General features: G+C 45.3%; 1 protein-coding gene across 1 annotated transcript in view; it reads left to right on the top strand.

Annotated features, from left to right (window-relative positions):
* Positions 1 to 24,629, top strand: part of LOC144157910 (calcium-activated chloride channel regulator 1-like) — a 44,616-nt gene that overhangs the window by 13,428 nt on the left and 6,559 nt on the right. The window contains exons 6-12 of the mRNA XM_077688626.1: positions 534 to 661; positions 1,899 to 2,013; positions 3,546 to 3,773; positions 5,495 to 5,794; positions 13,264 to 13,482; positions 13,662 to 13,944; positions 16,564 to 16,737. Of these exons, the coding sequence (XP_077544752.1) occupies positions 534 to 661; positions 1,899 to 2,013; positions 3,546 to 3,773; positions 5,495 to 5,794; positions 13,264 to 13,482; positions 13,662 to 13,944; positions 16,564 to 16,737 (1,447 nt within the window). The remainder of the gene's footprint in view (positions 1 to 533; positions 662 to 1,898; positions 2,014 to 3,545; positions 3,774 to 5,494; positions 5,795 to 13,263; positions 13,483 to 13,661; positions 13,945 to 16,563; positions 16,738 to 24,629) is intronic.

The following is a 24,629-nucleotide window of genomic DNA, read 5'->3' as shown; positions in this document are numbered from 1 at the left end:
GTGAGAGTATTTCTGTTTTTACTTCAGTAGTTTTTACGCACTTTGATAAGGCAGAACCCTGATGAAAAAACCCTCACAAGAACAATTTTCGAGTCAGTCAAACAGATTAAAAACGTTTTGTTTATCATTGTCTTGCTTGAACGGCCGGGACTCCTCCGTTGTTGGGTGTTAAAATAAACTTGCCCCAAACCGAAGAAAAGTCTGTAGCAACGAAAATTCTTCTCAGGGTGGCAATTACCACTTATTAGATACAGAAGCAGCTCAAAGGGGTCGAGACAAAATTTGTGTCGATGAATGTCCTTATATTATCATTTTAAGTGATTAATAAAACATCGCGACCATGCGGGGTTTTGATATCAGGTGTACAGGATGCCAAGTAACAGCTGCAACTTCCGTGCAATGGTTTTGTCACATACAATTTTTTAAAATTTTATCCTAGGCAATGATTCCTACCATTCGCTATCTATTCATAATTAGAAAACCTCAACTCCTTCGAAGCTGCAGGTTCTTTTGTGGCTTTACTATTTCAACAGGTAAGCCAGTTTTGCGACCAGAACAGCGGACCTCGTCGCCATAATCCACTTGCCCCTAACAAGCAGAACGCCCTCTGCCAAGAGAGGTCGACGTGGGAAGTGATCAGTGGGAACGCCGACTTCAAAAGGTACTCGAATATCGGTACGGTACGTAATTACGCAAGCTGAATTATCGTAAGGTGAAGTTGTGACCCTATTACGCAAAGTTTTTTGTACGCTGCCAGAATTGCCAGGAAAATAAGTGGCTGTATAATCAGGACGTGCATATGAAGCTTTTGTTTGTGCGATTTATGGTTCGATAAAGTGCGAGTAGGAGTTCCGTCTGGTAATAATATAATCAGAACGGAGCTTACGGCCGACAACGAGTCGCAGCGCAACGTAAGAAGAAAAGTAACTGCCGTTGGGGCTTGATGGAGCTATATAAAATGCGAAAAAGAGCTATAACATACAGATGCATTGGGAGTTTAAGTACAGTTCCTTCATTAATTATAAACTCGATACCAGGAACTGAAATTTGGAGTTGAGGAATATTGTCCTTGTGTAAACGTAATGACTGGAATCCTGTTGAAAGGGCTTTGTGGTCTCCACGTGGCTCTTGGATCGAGTGTTCGACATATGTGTTGTCGCTTGAGTGGCTATGGCGGCTATATCTATGGCGGGTAATTCAGGTGGTGAAATTCTCGACGTGATTCGTTGACGAGGGTATGCTGTGCAACCTTTTGATTTTGTCTTTCACATCCTCCTCACTTTCCATGCCAGCCCGGCTGATACAGGCAACACCAAACGTATCGAGGATGAGTGACTTGGGCTCCATTTCCCGCCAACGCGTCTTCAAGCTCTGGAGCCTGAGGAAAGCCGTACTGTAGAAAGCTATAACAATAATTCACCATATTTCACGTGTTAAAGCCAGAAATGATGACGGAAACTGCTTTGGTATCCGTTGATTTTACGAAACATTTCGAGTTGCCAATTTGCGCCTCACTTAGCATCTTTGAATGTGAACATCTTCGACAGAACTCTGTCTGGTTGGTTCACCTTGAGGAAGAGGCAAATACATCAACCAAATACACCAACCATGGGCGTTTATTGAAAGCGGCCCCCTTTCAACAAACGCCCTTGGTTGGTGTATGTGCGTCTTCCTCAACTTACCATCTTTCCATGTCACAAGACACAACCAATAATAACCGTTTCTAATCACTATTGGCAATTCGTTCAGCCTCTGAGAGTCTTAACATTTCTCAAAAAGCTTCATACGTTTTCAGACTTATCATTCAATTGTTCTCATTGTTTAAGAGGAAAAGAAGTGTTATTTAATCTGTAAATGACCCAGTCCCCACCTATATTTTTCTACCTTCGTCTCCCCAGTCTACCCAGGCCGGATATGTCGAAGCAAATTAAAGTTACATTCCAGGAGGAACAACAAAAAGAAGACCTTGCCCAGCGCGTCGTACTTGTCCTGGATATATCGGGAAGCATGGATGTAAGCATGAGTTTACTAACACCTCACAATGTTCGTATAGAACCCTTTTTAAATAAAAAGAGTTAGGGGAACCATGACGCTGACTGTAGAAAAGCAAGAGAACAACCAAAATATACAAGACTGCTCAATTGCATGCTCTAGTAAATATTCCGCATATTCATTCTTCGAACTTCGAACAGGCAGAGTTTCAGCAGTGGCAAATACGAACCGATAATAATTATTCTGGACAAAACTATAATAATGAAGAGACGGGGGCGTATCCCTTTACGGGGTGCCCAAAACTATCTAAACTAGAATCCTCCTTCATGCTCGATATAGATGTCGCAATACCAATGCATGAAAAAAAAAACTAAAAATACCTGATGGTTTTCATTGCTTCCCGAGGCAGCTGTAAGGGAATGCAGCATCAATAACCTCCCTAGGAAATTTTGTACGCAACAATTTCGCACCTCTCCGGGAGCTGACCCTTTCAGAATAGAATATACAAGGTGAATATACAAGGTGAAATTGTGCTGATATATTTGTTATTGAAACTTGAACGGCTTCGCAAATAGCTTGACTGCTGGCGTTCAAATTGTCATCCCTACGTTTCGCTGGTCTTACGGCTCTCAGTCTTTATGTGTCGCTTCTGTTAAGCCTTTCAGTTGGAATATACAACACCAATTCGTCAATCAGATCAACAATTCCGTACGGGTTTGTACAACCGTTATATGAAAGGGATAAAGGGGTCACAGCAAGCATTATACTTGAACAGTAACTTCGCAAGAATCATTCGCAGACAAATCTTGGCCGTTTCCATGACGAAAGGTCTAATAGCACAGCCCATATTTAAACCATGTTGAAGTACCCCTTGACCTTGGTACTTGTTCCAAACGAACCTTTTCTTCCACTGCCAACTTTGCAAGGAAATTTCCCTGGACACAGACGCACTTTCGGACGGTTAGTTGAAAAAGTAGGGTCGGCACTACGATTTTCGGATATTCCGAACATCTGCTTGTACCTGACGCTCAAAGTGTGCATGTGAACCATGTTTGTTCTGTCGAAGTAATTATCATTTCATTTGTACCCAAGATGCAGTTCCAGCGATTGTTTGCTACGAATGCAATTGTAAAACCTTAGCCTCATGTATTATGCGGGCGGGCTAGTTTGTTGGCCGCTTAACTACTAGCTCTCGCTCCCTTCACACAACGTTAGCTTGTGCTCAAAATCTAGCCCTCCCGCTTATAAATCACCCCACCATCGCTAACAGGGCGGCGAGTTGGGCGAGTTGGTGCACTTTCATCTTGGGGAAGAGCGTGGAATAACAGGGACACAATAAGAAAGACGTGAGCTGGACAAGCGCTTACTTTCGGTCCGTTCCCCAAGATGCAAGGTGCACCTTCCCTAACTCTTAGGAGTACCTTGCCCCTCACTCGCTCAAAGTCAGCTACAGCTGGCTGAAGGGGAGAAGTTGGCCTTCACCTTCATACCTGGACCCTGGACTAGGGAAACGTCTGTTAATAAAGCTGCCTCTCTCTCTTCCGCTCATGCAGAGTTACAACCGGCTGAAATTTCTGAAAGAAGCTGTAACCCGCTACATTAAAGACATTCAAGAAAGCTCGCGACGACTGGCCGTAGTTACCTTCAGTACGACTGCAAAAGTCCTTCACTTGCTGATGCCGGTGAATGTAAACACACGGCAAGGATTCTTGGACAAGATAGCAGCCCTACGTACTGAGGGACGCACCTGCATTGGATGCGGCCTACAAAAGGCTCTCGAGGTAGGCTGATAATTCAAACACTGGCATGATTTTTCGCAGTCCTGTGCTGACGTACCAATTATTCTATCGGGTAGCAGACCGTTGATGTAAACGTTTTCTGCTGGTGTGAGTGTGGAGTGTCTTCAATTTACATGTAGCAGTCCCCGAGCCAGATGTCTTACTTAATAACCACTTGTGGCGCGCTGGATGCGGAACAGGAACGTTAAGGGTATGGCAAAAACGAGGCAGAAGCAGTGTCATAAACTGCTCTAGAATGAGGGAACTCGCATTAATAGCCCGTATTTGTGATGACCATGACTTTCACGGTTATCTCAGGAGTCAGGAGTAACGGCGGCCGTGAAGATCCGCGGCGTTTCTGTTGGCCCTCCCATTAGGCTCAAAGGTCTCTCGCCACACTTTGCAGTCGGTGGCAGATGACAATACTTTGCAATGGCATTTTATGGTTGACAACCTTGCGTTTTTGAGGCGTACAGATTTTGAGCCTGCGAGAATGAAGTAGTGATTCATCGTAGGGTTTAGCGCGCTGACGCAGCTCAGGCGATGAGGCGCGCCGTAGTGGAGGGCTCCGGATTAATTTTGACCCCCTGGTGATCTTTAACGTGCGCCGAAATGTCGTACACACGGGCGGTTTTGCTTTTCTAGTCCATAAGAAAAGCGGCCGCCGCGGCCGGGAATCGAACCCGCGATAAGTACTACTTCTTTCTCAGCCACCGCGGCGGCTGAGAAAGAAGTAGTACTTATCAGCTTTTATTCAATTAGCAACTGGGAGGAGTGGTGTGAGGATAGATGTCATGTGTAAAAACTAGGGAGTCTTCTTAGACAGCCTGTATAATATACTTTTGATTTAAAGGGACGGTGTAAGAGAAAGTTCACTTAGAGAACTACAGTTTACGTAATCCTTTTTTAAAGACGATAGTCTTTCTTGGGCTACTTAAACCCAGAAATTTTGGTCTGTCTGTATGTCTGTGGGTCTGTATGTCTGTTCGTCTGTCTGTCTGTGACTCGATTCAGCCACCCGGCCAAAGCAAAACAATGCCTGCGCAATAGTCTTATATAGTTACAGCTAAATCGACCCGTCTTGGTCCGGTGTAATGTTCATACTTGTCAACATTGTTGAAGAAGAACAAGACATTACGTAAATATGAGACAACAAATCAATACAGAAGTGATATTTGCAGTGTTCCTTTATAAAAATTCAAACATGCTTGACTTTTGCGAAATTAAATACTTCATCAACTGCAGAAAAAGAATTTACTCCGCCGTCGCCTGCTGTCGCCAGCGCTACTATAGCTTCTGGCGCCATTTTAAGAAATCAACCGGCAACAGTTACGCAAGGCTCCACTAGATAGTTTCCACGTTCTGCTTGCAACGCACGTGGAGTAGGGAAACGCGGTTCTATAAACGTTGAAGTAGGGTGCCTCGATTAACGCGCGTCTTCGCCGTACGGCAGCGTTCGCATCAAGACACCCGGTTTGGAGCAGTGGAACGCGGGAAATTTAAAATGATTTAAGCAAACCTTTGGTGTCTTTACCTTGGGAGGAGCGCGACGCAAGAGGAACAACATGAGAGGTGAGCGGTAAAGCGAAGGGAGGCATTTACTTGGCAAAAGTCGATAAAGACTATCGTCTTTTGACGACATTTGCAACGAAAGGAGCAGATACGCGGCCAATTTTTTAACATATGAGAGTTCTCAATATGCCTGTTTGTTTAACTGGTCGCAGCTGCTAAATACCCCGAGCGAAAGGCCAGAGGGGGCCATCATCGTTCTTATGACCGATGGTGGCGAAAATGAGAGCCCCACAATTGACGCCATGAAGCCAGAGGTCGAGAAAGCGAAGGTCACGGTCAACACGGTGGCACTGGGTGTCTCAGCGGACCGAAAACTTGAGGAACTCGCGATTGCAACGAAGGGAAAGGCGTACGCATACCAGGACCTCCAGGGAAACCTTGCTTTGGAATTGGAAACGGCCTTCGTTGAGGCGACGACTGCGCAGGTGGACGATATTCAGCGGCCGCAAACGGTATGTGTTACGTTGGATTTGGTGTTTCAGTTACTGTGGCCGATGCGTTTTTCACAGAGCGAGGTTAATCCAAATAAATAGAGTATTGAAATAAAACAGGGACGCAAGGAAGGGGTAGTGGACACGTTTTCAGCCGCATTATTTCTGGCGGCTGTCGGTTGTTGTAATGATAAAGGCCACCAGGGTGTTGAGCTACTCCATTCCTGTTGACGGCGACTTACATTGTGATGTGTCCTAAGCAATGTCTTGTCTGGGTGGTCCACATTGTTTAGGATTGGTGCTACAGGGCTGAAGTTCTATCTCATTGTGAGGGAGAACGTCTGGTTACACGCGCAGCTTTTGAGGCATATTTTGTTTACCGATTTTAAACGTTACGTAAGAAAAATGGCACATTGATTGAAATGAAAAAACACGAAAGCTAACGGGAGCAAACATGTTTAAATCTTATAATCAATTGATAAGTGTCAAAAAGTGATCCAGCTCGTTAAATAAAACTGCCGCCGGCTGTTCAAACGAAATGCGCCCGCTGCGATATCATCCAACGGTAGATATATTCAACTGCGTAACAAGGCTGATGCGATTGGGGAAACTAGGAACGATTCAGTAGCCGCCGCGACGACCGGCCTTAAGGAGCAGTTACTCAGTTAGTAGAGACGTCTAGCCTGCAACGCATGAACAGTAAAGAAAACATGCTGAAGAAAAAAAAATAACCCTCTATTCGACTCTCTTAAAAAGGCAATGAAGAAAATTTTCAAACTACTGTTCGTGTTTTCATTGCATAGACGGCCCAGAAAAACATACTTTTTGTCGCTGACCCGGTCCCGAAAGATTATATTCAAGTTATAAAGCCTGAAAGAAGAAACAAACTACAATACAACGCCTGCTGCGGCGGCAGCATCTAAAGCATTGTTGTGAAACGAAGTGAAATCTTCCCGTGGAATATTTTTATTTATTTATTTATTTATTTATTTATTTATTTATTTATTTATTTATTTGTTTGTTTGTTTATTTATTTGTTTATTTATTAATTAATTTATTTATTTATTTATTTGAATACCTTGATGGACGTTACAGAGAGGAGTGGGGACTGTTTAAACAGTTTCATATGGCCGTCTGGAACGATGGTCGGTCAGGGTTGCGGAAGATGGATGCGGGAAGGTGGAGCCAGTCAGTGGCTGCTTTTGGTAAAACTAATTGAAATGCGCATTCGTTCGAGAATTCGGCAGGCTATCTTTAAATGTGTAGTCATTACGTTCGGAAATGCAAGCAAGTGGTGGTAGAAGCTCGGGCTTAATATCAGGATTGGTGAAGTTGATTTTTTGGAAAAGACAGATGCGAGACCCTTTTTTGTTATCGATAAGTGAGGAAGAAAAAGGTTAGATTTAGTAGTGGATGCAGTCGCTGGTGAGGAGTAGTTTAAAACAATAACCCAGCTGAACTGTTCTGGATCGATTAAATTAGGGAATAAAGAGATAACTGGCGAAGGCATCAGTTGCTGAAGCATACTCAAGCTTACTCGAAGAAGAGTTTTATTTAAAGGCCGTTTTACGGAGTCTAGAGCTAGCGAAAAATTTCGATGAAGAAAGCCAAGCATGCGGTCAGGATTGATCGCGATATAATCAGTATGCTTATACCATGGTAGGGCATTACTAATGTGAACACCGAGGTATTTATAGGAGCGAAGAGAGTCCAGTCTTGTTGAATTAAGATAGTATTCAGACAGTCAGGCAGGTTGTGGCAATTAGAAGTGTTATAAACCCTTATATATTTGCAGTTATTTAGGCTAAGGTTGATGAGGCAGTTGTCACACCACGAGGATATGTTGTTGGGGTCAGACTGTAGTAAAGATGACTCTACAGAGTCGGTTAGTTCACGGTAGATTACGCAGTCATCCTCTAAAATTCAAATTAAAGAGGAAACGTGGACAACAAGGTCATCCATAGAAAATAAGAAAAAGCAAGGGTCCCAAGACAGAACCTTCGGAAACACCAGATGTTACATGGCACGTACGTGAATTGCAGTTTTTCGGAGTGACATATTGCGTTCGATCTGTTAGAAAAGTTCCTGTTCAGTTAGCTAGGCTATAGTCTCAGGCAATCTTGCTCAATGTATGAAGAAAAAGGTGCTGTGACGCGGATTTCTATGCTTTCCGGAAGTAGAGAAAGATGCACTCAGTGAATGAAGACTGACATTGAAGGTATATTTGAGTCGATTAGTAAAAAGAAGTAGCTATGCTTTGCAAGAGTAGTGCTTCCGGAGCCCTTGTTGGTGTTTAGTAAAATAAACAAGTTGTTTAATTCAGGTAAAGTGCTGAGATGAGATTACAATATGAGTTCTAGAATTTTGCCGGATATACTAATTAATGCAATGCGTGTGTAGTTCAAGGAATCAGAAGTGTTACCTTTCTTGGGCACTGGCACCAACCTTCCCGCTTGCCAGTCACTGGGGAGTGTACAGCATTTCAAGGATTGTGTGAAGATATAGGGCAATATTATAGATGAATAGGCTACAGTGCACTTTAAAAACTGAGCGGGAATCCCTTCAGTTCGAGATGATGAATTCTTTGTATTACTAATCAGGAATTCAATTCCTACGCAATCAATTACAATGAAATGCATTGGCGGTCAAGACAATTTGTGTGCAGTAGGCAAGACGGCACAAGAGTTATTACCGAATGAGATAGTAAATGCGCCCTGCAATACTTCGCAACACGGGCCAGAAGAAATAGACTGCCTCGTTCATCGCAAAAGTTCAGTAGTTTTTGGAATTAAGGAGGGTTAGTTTAAAAGCAAAGAAGGTAAAGTCGATGCTGAAAATTTCAATTTGCTCGCTTTAAGAGCACATTCATGTACAAAAATGTACAAACACAGCGATATTACAAGCGCATCATCGGTCTTCCTTATCGGTCAACGCAGCGCGTCGGTGCAGGCGCTTTTTTTGTGGAGAAGCCTGTTGAAGTTTCACATGAACAAGGGCTACCTTGAATTACAGCCTGTAGTGTTAGTGTGTAATGATGTTTTTATCAGTGAACGCTTTGGTTTTGAATGCACCCCCGTTATTCTCGACTGTGCGACTTGCGAAAGTGCGGGTGATCGAATCTCTCAAATTTCAAGTTCCACATTTATGGCCGCAAGATAATCTGTTCCATAAGATAATCTCTTGCCCTCCATAATCTCTTATTATCTTTCTAGTTTGCTCTTTCTGAGGAAATTTGATACATATGACATGTAGGGTACAATGGTGGCTTTGACCGCTTAGACAGATCAGAGGTCAGATTGTGTCAGCAATAGTGGTGAGGATTATGCCAAGCGCTGACGTAACACGTGTAGGCTTCGTTACCAGTTGGTTTAGGTTGCTAATAAACCTGATAAAATAAAAGGTAATAAACCTGATGCCTCATGATTAACGGATTACACGTGGACTACTATCGCCCTTCCAGGAATTATACACAATGTTAAAATCCCGAGGGCGAAGATTGGCGAGGCGGGATATGGGACGATTAAATGATAACGCGTAATGCAGTGTATCACAAAACATGGATATGAAATTTGGCGGGCGATAGCAGGCATATAAAACCGCTTCTTTGTGGCCGAAACGAACGCATGAGCAAACAAACTCGAGGAGGCATCTTTTGGTAATGACATGCGAATGCGATTGTGCAGATACAGGGATCAAGAGGCCACCACCGAATCTCATTTTGTATTCTGATCTGTGAATATCTATACTATTTTACGGTTTAGAAAATTTCACTATCTTTTGTTTTGCTTCACAATCATGCTTGTGTGGGAATCACAATGTTTGATGCACAGTCATCCATCACGGCAAAAATACCGTGACGCTTTCGCAAAACACCTGTTAGTAGACAGATACGACGGCGTGTGTTCAGTACTATTTGCATTATTACGATTTGATTGCCAGACAGTTGAAGGCATAACAGTCGTCCCGAGAGCACTTCCTTGAAGAAAATTGACGGGTCAGTGACCTGACTAGTGTCGTACACTTTATCAGATTTTTACCAGTAAGCTAAACCTTTTTTTATTGATGTAGAGCTTCTTTTATCTTGGCGTGTATTGCTGATCACTTGCTTTAGGTAGTCCAGAAGCCTTTTTCCATGAAATGCGGCCACATTTCAGAACTCCTCACCAACCGATAGACGCGCACCTTTAAGTTGGCGTTTATTAGAAAAATCTTCGCTTCTAACATTTGAACAGGTGAATCTGAAAATTATGGGTCGGCATTTCGTTTCAGTGCAACTGCCCAGCCTATGCGTCTTTGCAAAGCTGTCCGGTGTCGTTTCACTGGGACTAGGAGATTTTAAAGTTCCAGTATACTCACTTGGATGTGTGCCAGTGTTATTGTTATTCCATTCTTTTTGGTAAAAATTTAGTACTGTCGGCCACAAGCATATGTGTCAAAAGCTTATGGTGTATTTTTAGATAGTTGCTCAAACCGGTGTGGGATTCTGTTCCGTGCAACTGGTCTATGACTTTATCTGTGATCTAGCGTTATCTAGATCTTGATTAACACGTTATCTGGTATCTAGCATTTGCGACAATTTACGAATCTCCATGACCCGCTATTGCAATATTGTTGGCTGCAGAAATGGGCCGGGTAATCCTTCCAGCACACTCAGGATGACAATTGTACTAGAATTCAACGCCAACCTACGCAGTGGCTGAATGCCCTCTGCGCCATTGGCAAGTGGGAGACATTTCTCTTGGACCTTCGGAGCACGCCTGCCTCCTCTCTGTAGTACCCACCGGGTCACAAAAGGCGCGTGGATACAAGGACCATGCTTGACCAACTCAAAGAAAAGAAGCATGAACGCCGCTCGGGATTCGAACCCGCACAATAAAATATCACTCGTGAAGAGTTCCATACAAAACTTTCTGTTCCGCTTTACTTAGCTATGGGAACAGGCATGGTGGCTGACAAACAACAGTAGTAGATCCCGGAAGCCTACCCAACATGTACTTGGCCGTTTACATGTTGGATTTCTGCACTCCGAGCTTCTAAGCTGAGCTTGAATAACGTTTCAGTAGTGAACTTTCCCTTAGCCCTCACAAATCTCTGTTCACCAGCTACTGCGGAGATGAAAGCAGAAAATCGATCGGAAATATGTGGCCTTGCTGCGGATAGGGCCGATAGTTCGCCCTGCAAAATGGCTTCTAGTGGATTTGGTTTACGTTTAACTGTAAAAGCTTCCACTGATTAAAATTCCTAATTACGTAGGTTAACTTCGCGTAGTATTATCCTGCCCTTAACTGGCCTTAGATGTTCTACAAGCGCGCCAGTCGTAATGCATATGCAGCGTACATATCCAGTGAAGAGAGGGCACCGAAGCGTCGGAAGCCAATATGGATTTTTGTCTCTATAGACTTTACTAAGCATAATACACTCTACAAATAAACAATATTAGGCCAAATTTTTGCGCGAATAAATTTTGTGGGGGTACAGTATTCACCACGCGATGAAAGTGCGACTACCCGCTGGCGGCCTGCTTACTGATTTTGTCGGAGCTGTGGTCGGCGTGTCTGGAAGGTGGGCAGTTGGCGCAGTCAAGCGAATCCGAACGAGTGCGTTATGTTCCTGTTAAGTTTTTGTATGAGAAACATACTAGGAAATCCGCAGGGTTGATGCATAAAAAATTACTTCTCGTTGGAAGTCATTCTATTACTGAAGAAGTTCCCGTAGCCACGCCAAATTTGATGAAACGTTGGCTGGCTTCCCGACACCATAATTGAATCGGCGCAAGCAGTCTCACAAAGTTTAATATTCACTCCAAAGTTCGAAGTTCTATGTTCTTTTATTGTGTATTGTTATCTTGTATAACGCTTAAAATATAAGGGCAGAAACAAAAAGCTGCTAAGACCCAGTCTCATACTAAACAGGAATACCGCAAAAACCTAACAAGAATTCCTGTCGTACGACAAAAAAGTTTGTTGTGACTACAGAAGTCCTGTTGTTACGACAGAGCCATATGTTGTTAGGACACAGATTTTTGCCGTAACGACACATTTCTGTCGTAATGAAATCTGTTGTTACGACACACAATTCTGTCGTAACGACAAGGTCGATTTTCTTAACGACCGACATTCCTGTAGTCGCAACAGAACGGCCACTTATGCTACTCTTCAAAACGGGCACAAACATTCAAACAATGTGCAACTTCTGCTGGATGATTACGATCATGACAACACATGAATTCGGCATGACGGTACATCAGAATGAATACAGGAATGCGACACATGACAGAACATCGGAATCCCTCCATGACAAGAATACGACAAAACGACTGTACGAAACGCGAAAATGCGACAAAACTACAGAAATTTTTATTGTCGTCTTTTTCGACTGGGGAAGCAGCGTGACGGGGTGTCGGCCTCGTTTTTTGACACCGAAAAGAAGAGCAGAAATATGAATACAAATGTTTGAAGTTTTACAGAAATTGGATAAAAAAGTAGACACAAAAGAATAATGTACACGTGTGTGCTTCTGAATACAAATAAAAATACCCCCAAATAATCATTTGTACACTCGGATGTACATTTACAATAATGAATTCGAGACACAAACATATTTTATATACATACACGCAATAAAATAGTACACATATCGGTTTAATGTTCCTGAGAACTGTATGCCTGGTGCAGTGGTAGGTACAAACGCACAATCATAAAAAGGGGAAAAATGCCGGGTGGAAGAACGAGCAACCTGCGTATTAAAACATACAGGCAAAGAACTTACAGGTTCATGCAACAAACAAACAAAAACACAACCTTTTCGGGAAACAAAAAGAATAAAAACAAATTTCGTTTCTAGTAAATGTTTAGGAGAGAAATTCATACAAAAGAATTGCGCTACGCATGGTCATGCAATTGCAATTGTGCTACGCATGGTCAACAGACATTTTCAGTGTTATAAACAAATTCCCATTTCTTTAACGGGCTCGTTCCATTTTCTGGTGCAGACAATATTTGTGTCGAAATTTTTGCTGGCTAAATTATTTCAGAGACATTGCGTACAGTACTGAAGCCTGCCAAAATCCATGGTGTGAACGTGAGAAAACAATCATACCCGGATGTTTATGTCTGATATTATACAGAACTTCGAAAGGTGGTGTAAGGTTGGATAAAGTCAGAAAACATTTATTATTGCAACGGACAGCCTGTGTGTATTCCACCCCAGGATTGTAATTATATAGGCTCGAAATTCCGAAAAAGTTCAGCAGTGTGGGCGTAGTATTGAAGGTCTGCACTATGATGAAGCGCTTTCGTTTGCAGTAAAAATAATTTAGTTTAGTCTCCCTTTAACGTGTTGATTACCTGAGGAGTATTGGCGACACGACGGAAGTGGCGACACCTCATGTTAGGTAATCTAACTTCGTCGCCTCCTTGATTCCGTCTCTTGCACGTGGTGTCGCGGCCCGATGAAGTATGCCGTTTCACGCGTTATTTCTGTACACGCAGCTGGTGGACGATGTGGAGAAGTTCCGCAATAAGTTTGAAAAAGAATTCCAAATCGACGGTGGAGTGGGCAACGGAACCGTGGTCGTCGTTAAACGTAATAACCCCGACAGTTTCGGTATGGAGGCCTGGCTGGTGGATCCCAGTGGAAAGAGGTGCCAATCCTGCAAGCAAACACCTGACAGTTCCGGCACAGTCATCTCCATTCCAAACCCCGCTAAGGTAAGGTAAAGCTACTACTACACCCCTACTAGGCAGATTAGTAAACCTTTCAATTCAGCTTTCAATGTCTCTGAATCTAAGCTGCAACGCTGGAGCAGTGATTACGGAGCTAGCAGATGTTCGTTGCTGATGTTCCGTCTCTGCAATCCTGTTTGATAGCGTTACAATACTTGTCATAGGTAGGAACCTGGAAGCTTCACCTGGAGACCAACAGCTCTAAGGAAATCGACGTGACCGTTCAAGTCAAGTCCCAAGCCAGAAGTGACGGTGGCGAGCCGATTCGAGTCACTTGCGAAGTTGGAAACATACTCGTTGGCAAGGCAAACGAAGCTATCGTGTACGCAAAAGTTACCAAGGGCAAGCAAGTGGTTTTGAACGCTGTAGTTCACGCCGAGGTCACCGGTCCCAACGTTGATGGCAAGCCGCACAAGTCGACGTTCCGCCTTTATGATGATGGACGAGGTATAGTGCTCCCTCTTGGAGTACTCTCTCAAGCCTATTTGAGCAGTATTTTTAAATGTTCCGACAACTTTAATGCCGGAAAGTGGCATCGGCATAATTTATTGCCCATACCAGCATGTGCTATCATTATTTATTGCCGAAAGCGTCGCCCAGAAATTCCACAAGTGATCATGTTTATTTGGTACTTCTTTTCTGCCATGATTAAAAATTTCTTAGTGCTTCGGCAAAAATTCCAATATCAGGAAGTGGTATTGGCGTAATTTATCGCTCATACCATCATGCCCAGATAGGGATACAATTTTCGAGACCACGCGACCGCCTGGCGAGAACTGACGCTATTCACTCTATAAGCACGGCGCCTGCTTTCGAGACCGACGCGGCGCGCATCCGCATCCTTGCTTACTCGCGGGCACACAAGTTTTTTTCACATCGTCAGCCGCGCTACGATTGTCAGCAACGCACCACGGGGCGCCGCCTTTGTAGCATCACTTTCAACCCGACGACCAGCCTAAAGTCCATCGGAAAGTTTTCTTTTTTGTTTTGATACAGTTAGGTGAAACAGCGAACATCAAAGAAGTCATTTCGGGTAACGACAGATCCGCAGGCAGGAAACACATGTGAGCAACAGTCGGCGCAATTGACACGTCGCAAGGCCTCAGATATTGAATCGGAGGGCACGGTACCGCACAAAAACTTCACCCCTTTCTGCGTTACCAATAACCGTTGCTCAGCTGCTGAAAGCCAGAAAACTTGCGTGCACGGGAGTAAACACGAACGTGCATGTGAGCTGTGTCAGTGTCGACAGCAGGCGACGTGCCTCCACAGTGCCCAGCGGCAGTTTTCGCCGGTGGTTCGTAATACTGTCCCCGACTGCACTATGATTTTTTAATCTCAGAAGAGTTGCGCACTAATACCACGAGAGCTAATTTTGTCTTTTACTTCGCTTTTGTCGTGATTAAAAGCATCTGCGCCAATTGCGTTACCAAAGGTGCGCATGTCGAAATCGCGGATCTATAGAAGTGAACTCTTTGATTTGTCGAGTTTTTCCCACAAGTCTAAGAAAACTGTTTTATGACACTCATTGCTACAAGTGAGCTGGTAGGTTTTGCGAAAAACAGATGCACCGCGTGTACCAAAATAATTAACCTTCCTCACAGATGCACTGCGGGTTCTAGAATAATTAACCTTCCTCTTTGAAGGGGAGTATGATGGTGTTAAACACGAGATAGCATAAAAGAGTCGTACAGTGTTGGGATGCTTCCTTGCCGTTCCAGTTTTTAGAAATACCATAATTTATACTTGTCCACACATTCTGGAAACTAAGGTCGGGTGGTCAAATCAAGGGACAGACAGACAGACAGACAGACAGACAGACAGACAGACAGATGGACGGACGGACGGACGCAGAGACAAATTTTCATACTGTATTTACTCGCGTAATGAACATACTTTTTTTCGCTTAAAACAGATCCAAAGTTGGAGTGCATTTATTATGCGGGGTAATTTTCCGGAATCTTTTTCTGAGGGACGAAAGAAGGCCGCAACAAATAAAAAATAGTTCATTATATAACCTACATTTCGCAGTAAATGTACGCGCGCAGTACTGGTAAACAAACAGCGTTTTTATTGAACTCCACTCTTCTTCGTTTGTCAAGGCTTAACTTTGTCAATTCTGAATTGCTTACTGGCAGCACGGTTCCTGTACTCAACTTCGAACCCCAGAGCCTTTTAACTTAAACTGCCCGTGTAACTGACATTTCGGCCCATCGCTGACTGAAAGGTGCAAGACGAGCAGGAAAGCAACACCTTCCCGAAAAAAAGTAGGGCTAGAAGCTTAGAGGACTGAGTCGACTGAACGTTGTTTTGCTCCTACGACGCCGCGCCGGAGAGTTTGTTCGTGTTTTACTCTCACAGATGGCCTTAAATTGCATGCGCGATCATCATGAGTGGGAGCGTGTAAAAGGGTCAAGCTACAGTGCGGCCTTTCGTGGGACAGCAGGGTTGAAAAGATGGGGGTGCGTTTATTGCGCGGGGAAAAACAACCTTAATTTTGACGACTAAAGTTGAGGGTGCGTTCATTATGCGAGTGCGTTCCTTACGCGAGTAAATACAGTATTTAGGTAGCCAATAAAGCCTGGCATTTGATATAATACCATCAAGAGCATCCAAAGCCTTTCCCGTGCAGTGAATTCGCCAAATTGTTTCCGTCTATTCCTCACACCCGTCAGAACAATCCTTAATCCTGATGTTATTTGGGGCGGTAGAAGTAGCTGCTGGGACTCCCGCTGACGTAGTTCTACCTGAAAAAATGCAATTCTCGATTCATCACGACGTTCGCTCTTCCGCTGTGGAATTTGCTTGGTTGAAGCAAACGATGTGGGTGTCACTGTCGAGCATCGATTCGTATGCTACAATAGATTACCAGTGACGTGATCACCGATGGAGCAAAGGACGTCGTTGAACTTGCAACATTTTTTAAATTTCAAACAGCTAATATATTTTGTTAGTCAGTGTCTGCCAGTACGCATGTTCACTTTCGTGACAAAAAAGAATGTTCTCTATATTTTCCAGAAAGTTAACGCGTTTTTGTCTCGATGTCTCTTTCATATGTTTCTCTAGTTCCGGACAATCACGCCGACGACGGAACGTACAGCGGATATTTCACGAAGTTCATCGGCAAGGGGAGATACTCCGTCTCTGCCCACGTGTCGAACCAGAACGGGACTCGACTTGCCGATCCCTCAGGAGGCTCTGGAAGTTTCTTCAGCACAGCAATGCTTACGCTAACTACAGGTGAGTTGGAAAGAAAGGCAGCTACTTCCCTGGTGACGTTTGGGAAGGCTTTCTCACGCATCCTTGAAATTGGCTTACCCCCGGCATTTCGTGTCTCAGGGGTATATATAAGAGCTCCTTTGGTTTAACCCGACGAGGACTTTATTTCGCCGAATTTGTAGGCGATTCATAAAAGAAAAAAGTGCAAAGTAAGGCGAAGGACTAGAATGCTCTTGCGTTATCGCCTTTTACTTTCGTTATGAGAAGCATTGTTTTTTAACTGCTTGATGTAACATAGGTGACTCTATATACCCTGTATATTTCTTGCGGTTCCATTTCAGGCGTCGCTTTGTATGTCTCAGTGATGCCGTATGTCGCGTCGAAAACACACTGTAAGAAGGCGACTATCTGGAACGATGAAGATGATGATCGGGAGTGAAATGAAACAGCAAAACGCTTTCAGTTGTCGGATTCGAACCTGGGCTCAGCGTGTTATGAAAGCGACGTCTATCCTTTCGCGCCATTCCGACACTTTTTCCTTATTGCCTGTCTGACATCATCATCATTATCATCAACAACAACAACATCAACAGACAATTCAGGTTCCCTGCAGTTCAAAGGCCTCGCCCGTTGACCTCCACCCGTTCTGTCCTGCGCTGCCGTAGTCCAATCTTTGCAACTAAAAATTCTTATTTCGTCCCTCCAACCAGTTCATGCACTAACTTTTCTCCTAGTCCCGTCCCTCGCTATCCATTCTGTCACCCTCGCGGTCCACCTGTTGTCCCTTCGCTCAATACATGGCCGGGGCAAGTCAATTTCTTTTTCTTAATTAGAGCTACGATACCTTCATTCGAATTCGTCCTCTGGTCCACGATGCTCGTTTGTTGCCCCTAAGCGTTACTCCTGTCATTATTCGCTCCATGGCCCGCTAGGCCGAGCTTACATTGCTTTCCAGTAGTTTCGTAAGGCGCCAAGCATCCACCCAATTCGTCATCTCAAGCAGCACGGATTCGTTGGACACCGTACTTTTTAGGACACAGGGAGTTCACACTTCATTTTTTGTGAGGGCTAATGAATTCGCACCAGCCCATTGCTATTCTGCGCCGGATTTCTTTCTGGCATTTGGCACCAGCGCTTACCATTTGGCCAAGATAGTTATATTCCTTTACTTGATTTAGCATTTCGTTGCCTATGCTGAAGAGGGCGCATTTATCTCGTTTGTTTATCTATACAGTCGATTTATTCATGTTTATCTTTAACCCAAAGGCGGGGCTTTCTGGTTGTAGTACTCCAATCGTTTTTGTAATTGTTCTGTAGATTTAGCGAGCAAAAATATGTGGTCTGTAAACCTCAAATGGTTCAGGTATTCTCCGCTAATCCGCTACCCTATGTTTTCCCAGCCAAGGTCGCGGAGCATCCGGAACTATTTCGGAGACATGCTATCACCCGGTCCTACTCCAATTCTGATGGAAACGGTGCGCTTTGCTCGTGAAGTATTATCCTACCCGTGCATTCCTCGTGCATGTCGTATTACGTAGGTCACTGTAATAAAGTTCAGGAGAGTATTGTTTTTGGGCGAGTTAGTACATGGCGACGTATCGAACCGCAGAAAAGACGAGGACAGGAACGACAACACACATAGTAGCGCTCTGTGTGTCGCCTTTGTGTTCCTGTCCTCGTCTTTGCTGCGCTTCGATACGTCGTCACTTGAATGGCTTGGTCCTTCAACGCCTTCAAAGCTGCTCCGTTGTCTATTGAATCAACCGCTTAGTAATAGTCTATAAGTGCCATCCAAGGGGGCCTACTGTACTCTGTGGAGTTTTCTATTACCTGATTGACTGCATGAATATGATCCATTGTTGAGTCCTTTCGTAAACCCAGCCTGCTCTCTCGTTGTTGGGAATAGTTGCTGGAATTCAAGGCTGTCACTTATTCGGTTAACTATTACTTTCGTAAACAGCTTGTATACAACAAAGAGTATGTTGCTGGGTCGGTAGTTCTTAAGGCCTTTGGTGCGTCCCGTCTTGTGAATCCGAGTTACATTGGCGTTTTTTCAGGCAAAGGGCAATTTTAGAGTCGTAGGCATTGTGAAAAGGGAGCTGTAAGTTTTTCCAGTACAATATTTCGTCCCCATTTAAAACCTCCACGGTTATGATGTCATCACCTCGAACTTTCCCTGTTTTAATGCCCTTGAGAGGCTTTAATAATTCCTCTTTAGTTACCAGTTAGACGTCGTAACCTAAGCCTGTACTTTCAGTAGTTTCTCCTGGGTTAACGCTGCATACGTATAGCTTGGTGTGCAATCGTTCGGCTACTTCGATTATCTTCGCCATGTTGTGCGTTGTCATGCCCTACTCCTCTGAGTGCAAAGATTCTGTCTTTTCGGATACTTAGCTTTTACTTTGTTGCTTTTAAGCTCCCTGCTATTCCCAGCGTTTCCTCGATCACTTCCAGCTTCCACCCACGAATGACATTCGTTTTACTTTTGTTAAGGAAATTTGAGAGCACTATTAATTCAATTTCACCCACCGTACTCGACCCTTCCATGCTCTTACACTTTGCAATTATATCCATCATTTTCTGTAATGGTTTTTCAGTTTGTTTCCTACATGCTGTTTCTCCAACAACTCCTGCCGACTCTGTGATTGTAGTTGTTAGGTTGGTATATACCCGTTTTTCACTAACCTCGGACTCGTGGTTTAAAATCGGGAATTCGTTTTGTAAGGTTATTTCAAATTACCACGTCCTGGCTCTGACTGATTCCGTGGTAGGTTTTCTTTTGCTCTTCACAAGAGTCCTTCTATTTCTTTTGAAATTCCGCTTTACTTTGCCCCTAACAATCCTACGATCACTGGTCGCAGTCTAACCTAATATTTCTACGTCCTGCACCATACCTGGGTTCACTTAAAATGAACCCAATTTCGGTTTTTGTTGTACCGTCGGGAAATTTTCTTGTCCATTTCCTAATCTTTCGTTTGTAGTAAATTGCGTTCATTATCCTCAGGCTATTCCACTCCGCATGTTTACCGAATGCATCTCCTCGACTGTTGCGATGCCTACTCCAAAGTTTCCCACCGATCTTTCTCTGACTCTATTTTCACCTCAAGTTTCGTTGACCTCTCCCACCGAGATATAGTGTTGTTCTCTTATTCATTGCTGACTCGATATCTTGGTAGGGACTACCTACGGCCTCATCATCGTTGCTACCTTTTTGTGCGTTGGCTTGTACTACCTTTAACCTGTATCGCTTGTTTAGCTTGATCGCAACTGCTCCTACTCTATCGCTAATCCTCAACAATTTTCTTACGTTCCCTGCCATCTCCCTGTGCACCAAAACCCCACCCCATGCTCGATATTTTCTTGGAGTCCTCGGAAGGACAGAATATGCCCGCTACTCAGTACCATAGGTCTTTCTCCTGTTCTTTGTCACTTAGTCTTATGATATCGCGCTTAACGTCAGGGAGCTCTTCTAACAGCACTGCTAAGCTTGCCTCGCTAGCAGAGTTGGCGCGTTGAAAGTTGCCAGGATGATGTTCCAGAGGCAGCCTGTCGGGACTTAGAGATTCTTAGCACCCTCTGCCCCGTCGCTGACGGGACCACCACTGTGGCCACCTGCTCTACAGCTGCTGGGGACTGAGTGCGAGAGTTGGGTTGGCCAGTCATGGCAGGTCGGGGCCAACTACTACACCAGGTTTGCCAGTTTGTTCTCTGGTGAGGGAATTCTGCTTGACTCTCTAGTCGAGCCTCTCAGGTATCCGGTATGATGTTACAATCGGATCAGGTAGCACTACTCCATATCTGGGGTGTTCTGAAAAAAAAAAAAAGATCGAGGAAACCGAAGCGAACCGTCGCGCTTTTTTTGCTGCATCCGTCATCACGTATTCAGTTACGATATCAGACGTTGCTGCTCACCTGTTGTATATGGGCCGTGTAACGTTTTGCTGAGGAAAAATCCCAAGTGTTTTGCATGTATAGCTTTGAGGGTCCTACATGGTCGTAGAGCGGGGTCATGTTCCGAGAGTGCGCAGTTGAAAAGAGACAGTATTCTTGTGCATAGACAAAGTGGCATACAAGTCACGAAGCCAAAATACAATTACAATCACTACCACATCACTTGCTAGTGTGTAATTTGTTAAAGGCCGAAGCCTTTAAACACCTTCCAACTCGTTCAACCAATCAGGTGGTCAAGGTGGTACTTTGTACACTTCTAATATGTCTCTTACACTTAGGCAGAACAACTCCCTGTGCAGCCTCACATCAACATCATTGTGGTGAACTGCCATTAGAGATTTTCATACACTGCAAAGGCTAGAAAATATCAAAAGGTCATACGAAACTCCGCCGCCACTTTCAACTGTCAGGACACTGATTCCACGGCTATTGAACGGGAAATCCTTTTTAGACTTTTCTGCTAAACTTCCCAAAAAGGACCAGCCATTTCAACAGTCCATGAACGCGCGCTCTACAGTCTCTGGCTTCTTCTAAAGCTAACAGTTAGTACCCAAAGGAGGAAACAAGCCCTATTTATTTATCCCAGTTATAACGTGCAATACTCCCGCGTGTAAATTAAAGATAAAAGAACTGAAATAAGTCGAACATGTCATTTTAGTGCGCAGGCTTTAACCGTCCGATGCTGTGGTATGGCGGCTTTTGCGTCTTCGTAACCAAGCGAACGAATTCGAGCACCGAAGACAGAAAAAAAAGCAGGAGGAAATGGCGAAAATGTGAGGAGTAGGGTGGTGAAGCCGAGGACAAGCCCAGTACGCGTTCCTTGCTGCATGTGGTCCTTGGCCATCCTCCTCTTGGTGTGGTTCATCCGAACCATGTTACCTTTGCGCGGGAGTTTCAACTACTGTTCACAACGGCATGCTGGGCGGAGGCAACGCGCGGCGAGATGACGCCAGTTTAGCGCGCCTATGTGCGTTCACTGATCACGTAGCCACTTACTGAGACGCAGCTGCTATGGGAGGTGGCCGAGACTGCAGTAGTTCACGGTGCGCACAAATTTAGCATTATGGAGCATAGTAATTATCAGCGCGCTGGGGGATGCAGGTTGCTTTTCATATTAGCACTGTTTAGTAACTTTGGGAAGCGCCAAACAAGCAGAGTCAAGCAAGCCCTTTAAAGGGGCCCTGAAAGGCGTTTTGAGCACACTAAATGCAGTAGCGCAATCGTTAGATTGGTTCGTCAACGTCATCTGTGCCAAGTATTAGTCTTTTACGCGCAGCGGAAATCTCACAGTTTTGTTGCAAAGTTTGTCGCTTTTTTCTCACCCTCCCTTCGTGTTTGTGGACGCCGCCATCTTCACATGTCTACATCATCGATTCCCAGATGTTCGTCATGAGCTAGACATCCTGCTATTGGGTGGCTTTTTTACGCACTTCCGGCAAAGAGATGAGTCGTGTGCTCAGCGTCGGCTCGCCGGCTGATCTGCCAGCGTAGTGCCGGAGTGCTTGGGCATTTCACGACAAACGAAACAAGTGTAAACAAACGCTTAACCGTTTGTATTGAATGCAACACGGCCATAACACGACATGGATGTTCTCTTACCTGAGTACGTTCCATAAAGAAAGCGTTGAAGCCCCGTGCCACTTCTTTTGTGCAATAGCAGAGAACGCCCTGAGCCGAATGCCCGGGTTTGACGCATACATTTTTTTCCACTTCAAAACAATCCAGAGATGCGTTTCGAACGAACACAACGTCACAACATGCGTTGCAAGTGTGAACCGCGACTGACAGACGATGGGTTTCCTCCTCCTGCCCGTCGTAAATTCGGCACTCCCCTCGCGCGCGGTTTGCGGAGACGAACAGCAAGTCACTTAACTCTGGCGCACAAGCCGAGATGGCCTTTAGCCACGCACACTGCACATACCACATGCGAGGTTGAGTCGTACGTCGCCCGAGAAAGATAATCCAGACCATAAAAAGCACTATCCACCTGCAGAAGCCCAACGTGGCATTTCATCGCGAACAAAGGCGTCCACAACACACACACCATCGCCTCCTGTAATATCAAACGCATCTCGCACTTCCCAATGGGAGTGAGTGGTACGCCTGCAGTGCCCACATGTCGCGAAGTGGGGCCCCAAGCTGAACCGGGATCACGCAATCGTAACTGACTTCTGGAGCGGTTTGTGCCTTGTTGCCAAGGCAACCTATGTTTGAGATTGTCAAAGAAATGGCGCTCGCTCCAGCGCTAGAAAGCTCAGAGCCGCGCCGGAGCACGTTTTGCCAACGTTGCCGCTCTCCACCACGCGTCGCCCCAAGCAGAACTGGTAACATGATTGAAGCATTTTGTGCACGGATTCTGTACCGGTTTAAAATGTATTTGTCACATGCCGCCGGCAGGAATTACCACCGCCGCAAAATAGGACCCGGCACCAGCGGGGTCAGATCTGATACGGCGCTTTTTGGATAAACAGTGCGCGGTGCATGAAAGGGACCGAGAACACGATCCTCCCCGAGCGGCTGCGAGTTCGCCGCCGATAAAAAGTCGCGTGCCGCCGATAGCAACTCCAGCAACGTACAGCGCGATAGGGCATGGCCATGCCGCCGCACAAATGAAGCCAGATTTTTCGTTCGCTTTTCCAGCCTTGAGCAGAGTGCGGGATTCATGCTGTCAACAAAGCTTGCCCGTAGCAGACGGCAGTCTAGGAGCGCCATAGCGGAAGTACGTCATCGCTGAGAGCGCAGCATCATGGGAGGGAAGGCTCGCGCGCCGTCAACAGCGGAAGTAGGAGGAAACGCGGCGCGACGATTATGCGCAGTTTTAAATGCAGAGCATTTCTTAGCCTCGCCTGTTCCTGCGTCGGACGGTGTCAACAGTTTCGCGTCCGCAGCAGGTGCGCCTCTCCTTCCCTCCTCTCTCTCAACAGCAGCTGGCGCGCGCATGCATCGTAGTCAGCCCGTTAGCTCCGTCGCGGTCTCGGCCTAACAGGTGCGTGATAGCAGCGCGGTGGGTCGTGGAAGGGCGCGTGCTGCTTGCGCATGCGCGCTCTCCCCCCCCCCCGTACTGCTCTCGCTCTACTGCGCGCGCTGCAAATATAGCGGCTAGCGGTCGCTCGTGTTTCAGTCACTGCGTTGCTCCTTCCTTCCTTGGTTGACGCTCGTGCCCACGTTTACTCGTGTCTGCTACTCCAACATCACGGAAGAAGCGATGGAAGCAACACTGCCTTCAATCACTACTGAGGCCCCAATGCTCTGCATTTACTCGTGTTCCCCTCGCGGGAAGGCGCGGGAATTTTTGATTTACGATTTCTCAGCTAATACTCATCCCTTCTACAAAATTCTTGCGGGAGGAGATTGCTAATACATTGCTTTATTTGGTTACATGTACATCCATGCATCGGCGGAAGGTATTTCAGGACCCCTTTAAGACAAAAAAAAACAAGGGCTCTCGCCTTAACGGCCTTAAGGCCTTGTCGCCTTGGCGCCTAAGCTGCAAAATTGTTTAATCATATCACGGAACATCGAGTGCCGACTGCTTTAGCACCTTATCACAGTAGACAGAGGCGAAACGAGCGAGAGTACTTCGCATGAGCAGAACTAACCGCCAATTCAATCGCCGTCCGCTCGGCTTTCCCGCAAGCAGAACGCCACCCCTGTCCGCTGGTTATAAGCCGCCTTGCCGTGAACGAGGCGCACGCAAAATTGACGTCACCGCTCCGAAATCAAGATAGCCGGCTGATTGTAAAAGGAAGGGGTTGTGTCGGGCTTGCGCGATAAGCCTAGCACACGATGCGTGCACTGGAGGGATCGTACTGCGCATGCGTAGCACGCTCGCTCGCTTCGCCGCTTTCTACCGTGATAAGGCGCTGACCCACTCGCCAGTCGGCGCTCGCGCGATATTATTAAAACTTTCGCCGACTGTACCTGGAGGCGCACACTCTTTGATGTCGTCCTGGCGTTTACCG

This window comes from Haemaphysalis longicornis, unplaced genomic scaffold (assembly GCF_048455015.1).
Source record: "Haemaphysalis longicornis isolate Haplotype H1 unplaced genomic scaffold, Haemaphysalis longicornis Haplotype H1 scaffold_10, whole genome shotgun sequence".
NCBI lineage: Eukaryota > Metazoa > Arthropoda > Arachnida > Ixodida > Ixodidae > Haemaphysalis > Haemaphysalis longicornis.
The sequence above is the reverse complement of the archived record's forward strand: the minus strand, read 5'-3'. Positions and strand labels throughout refer to the sequence as shown.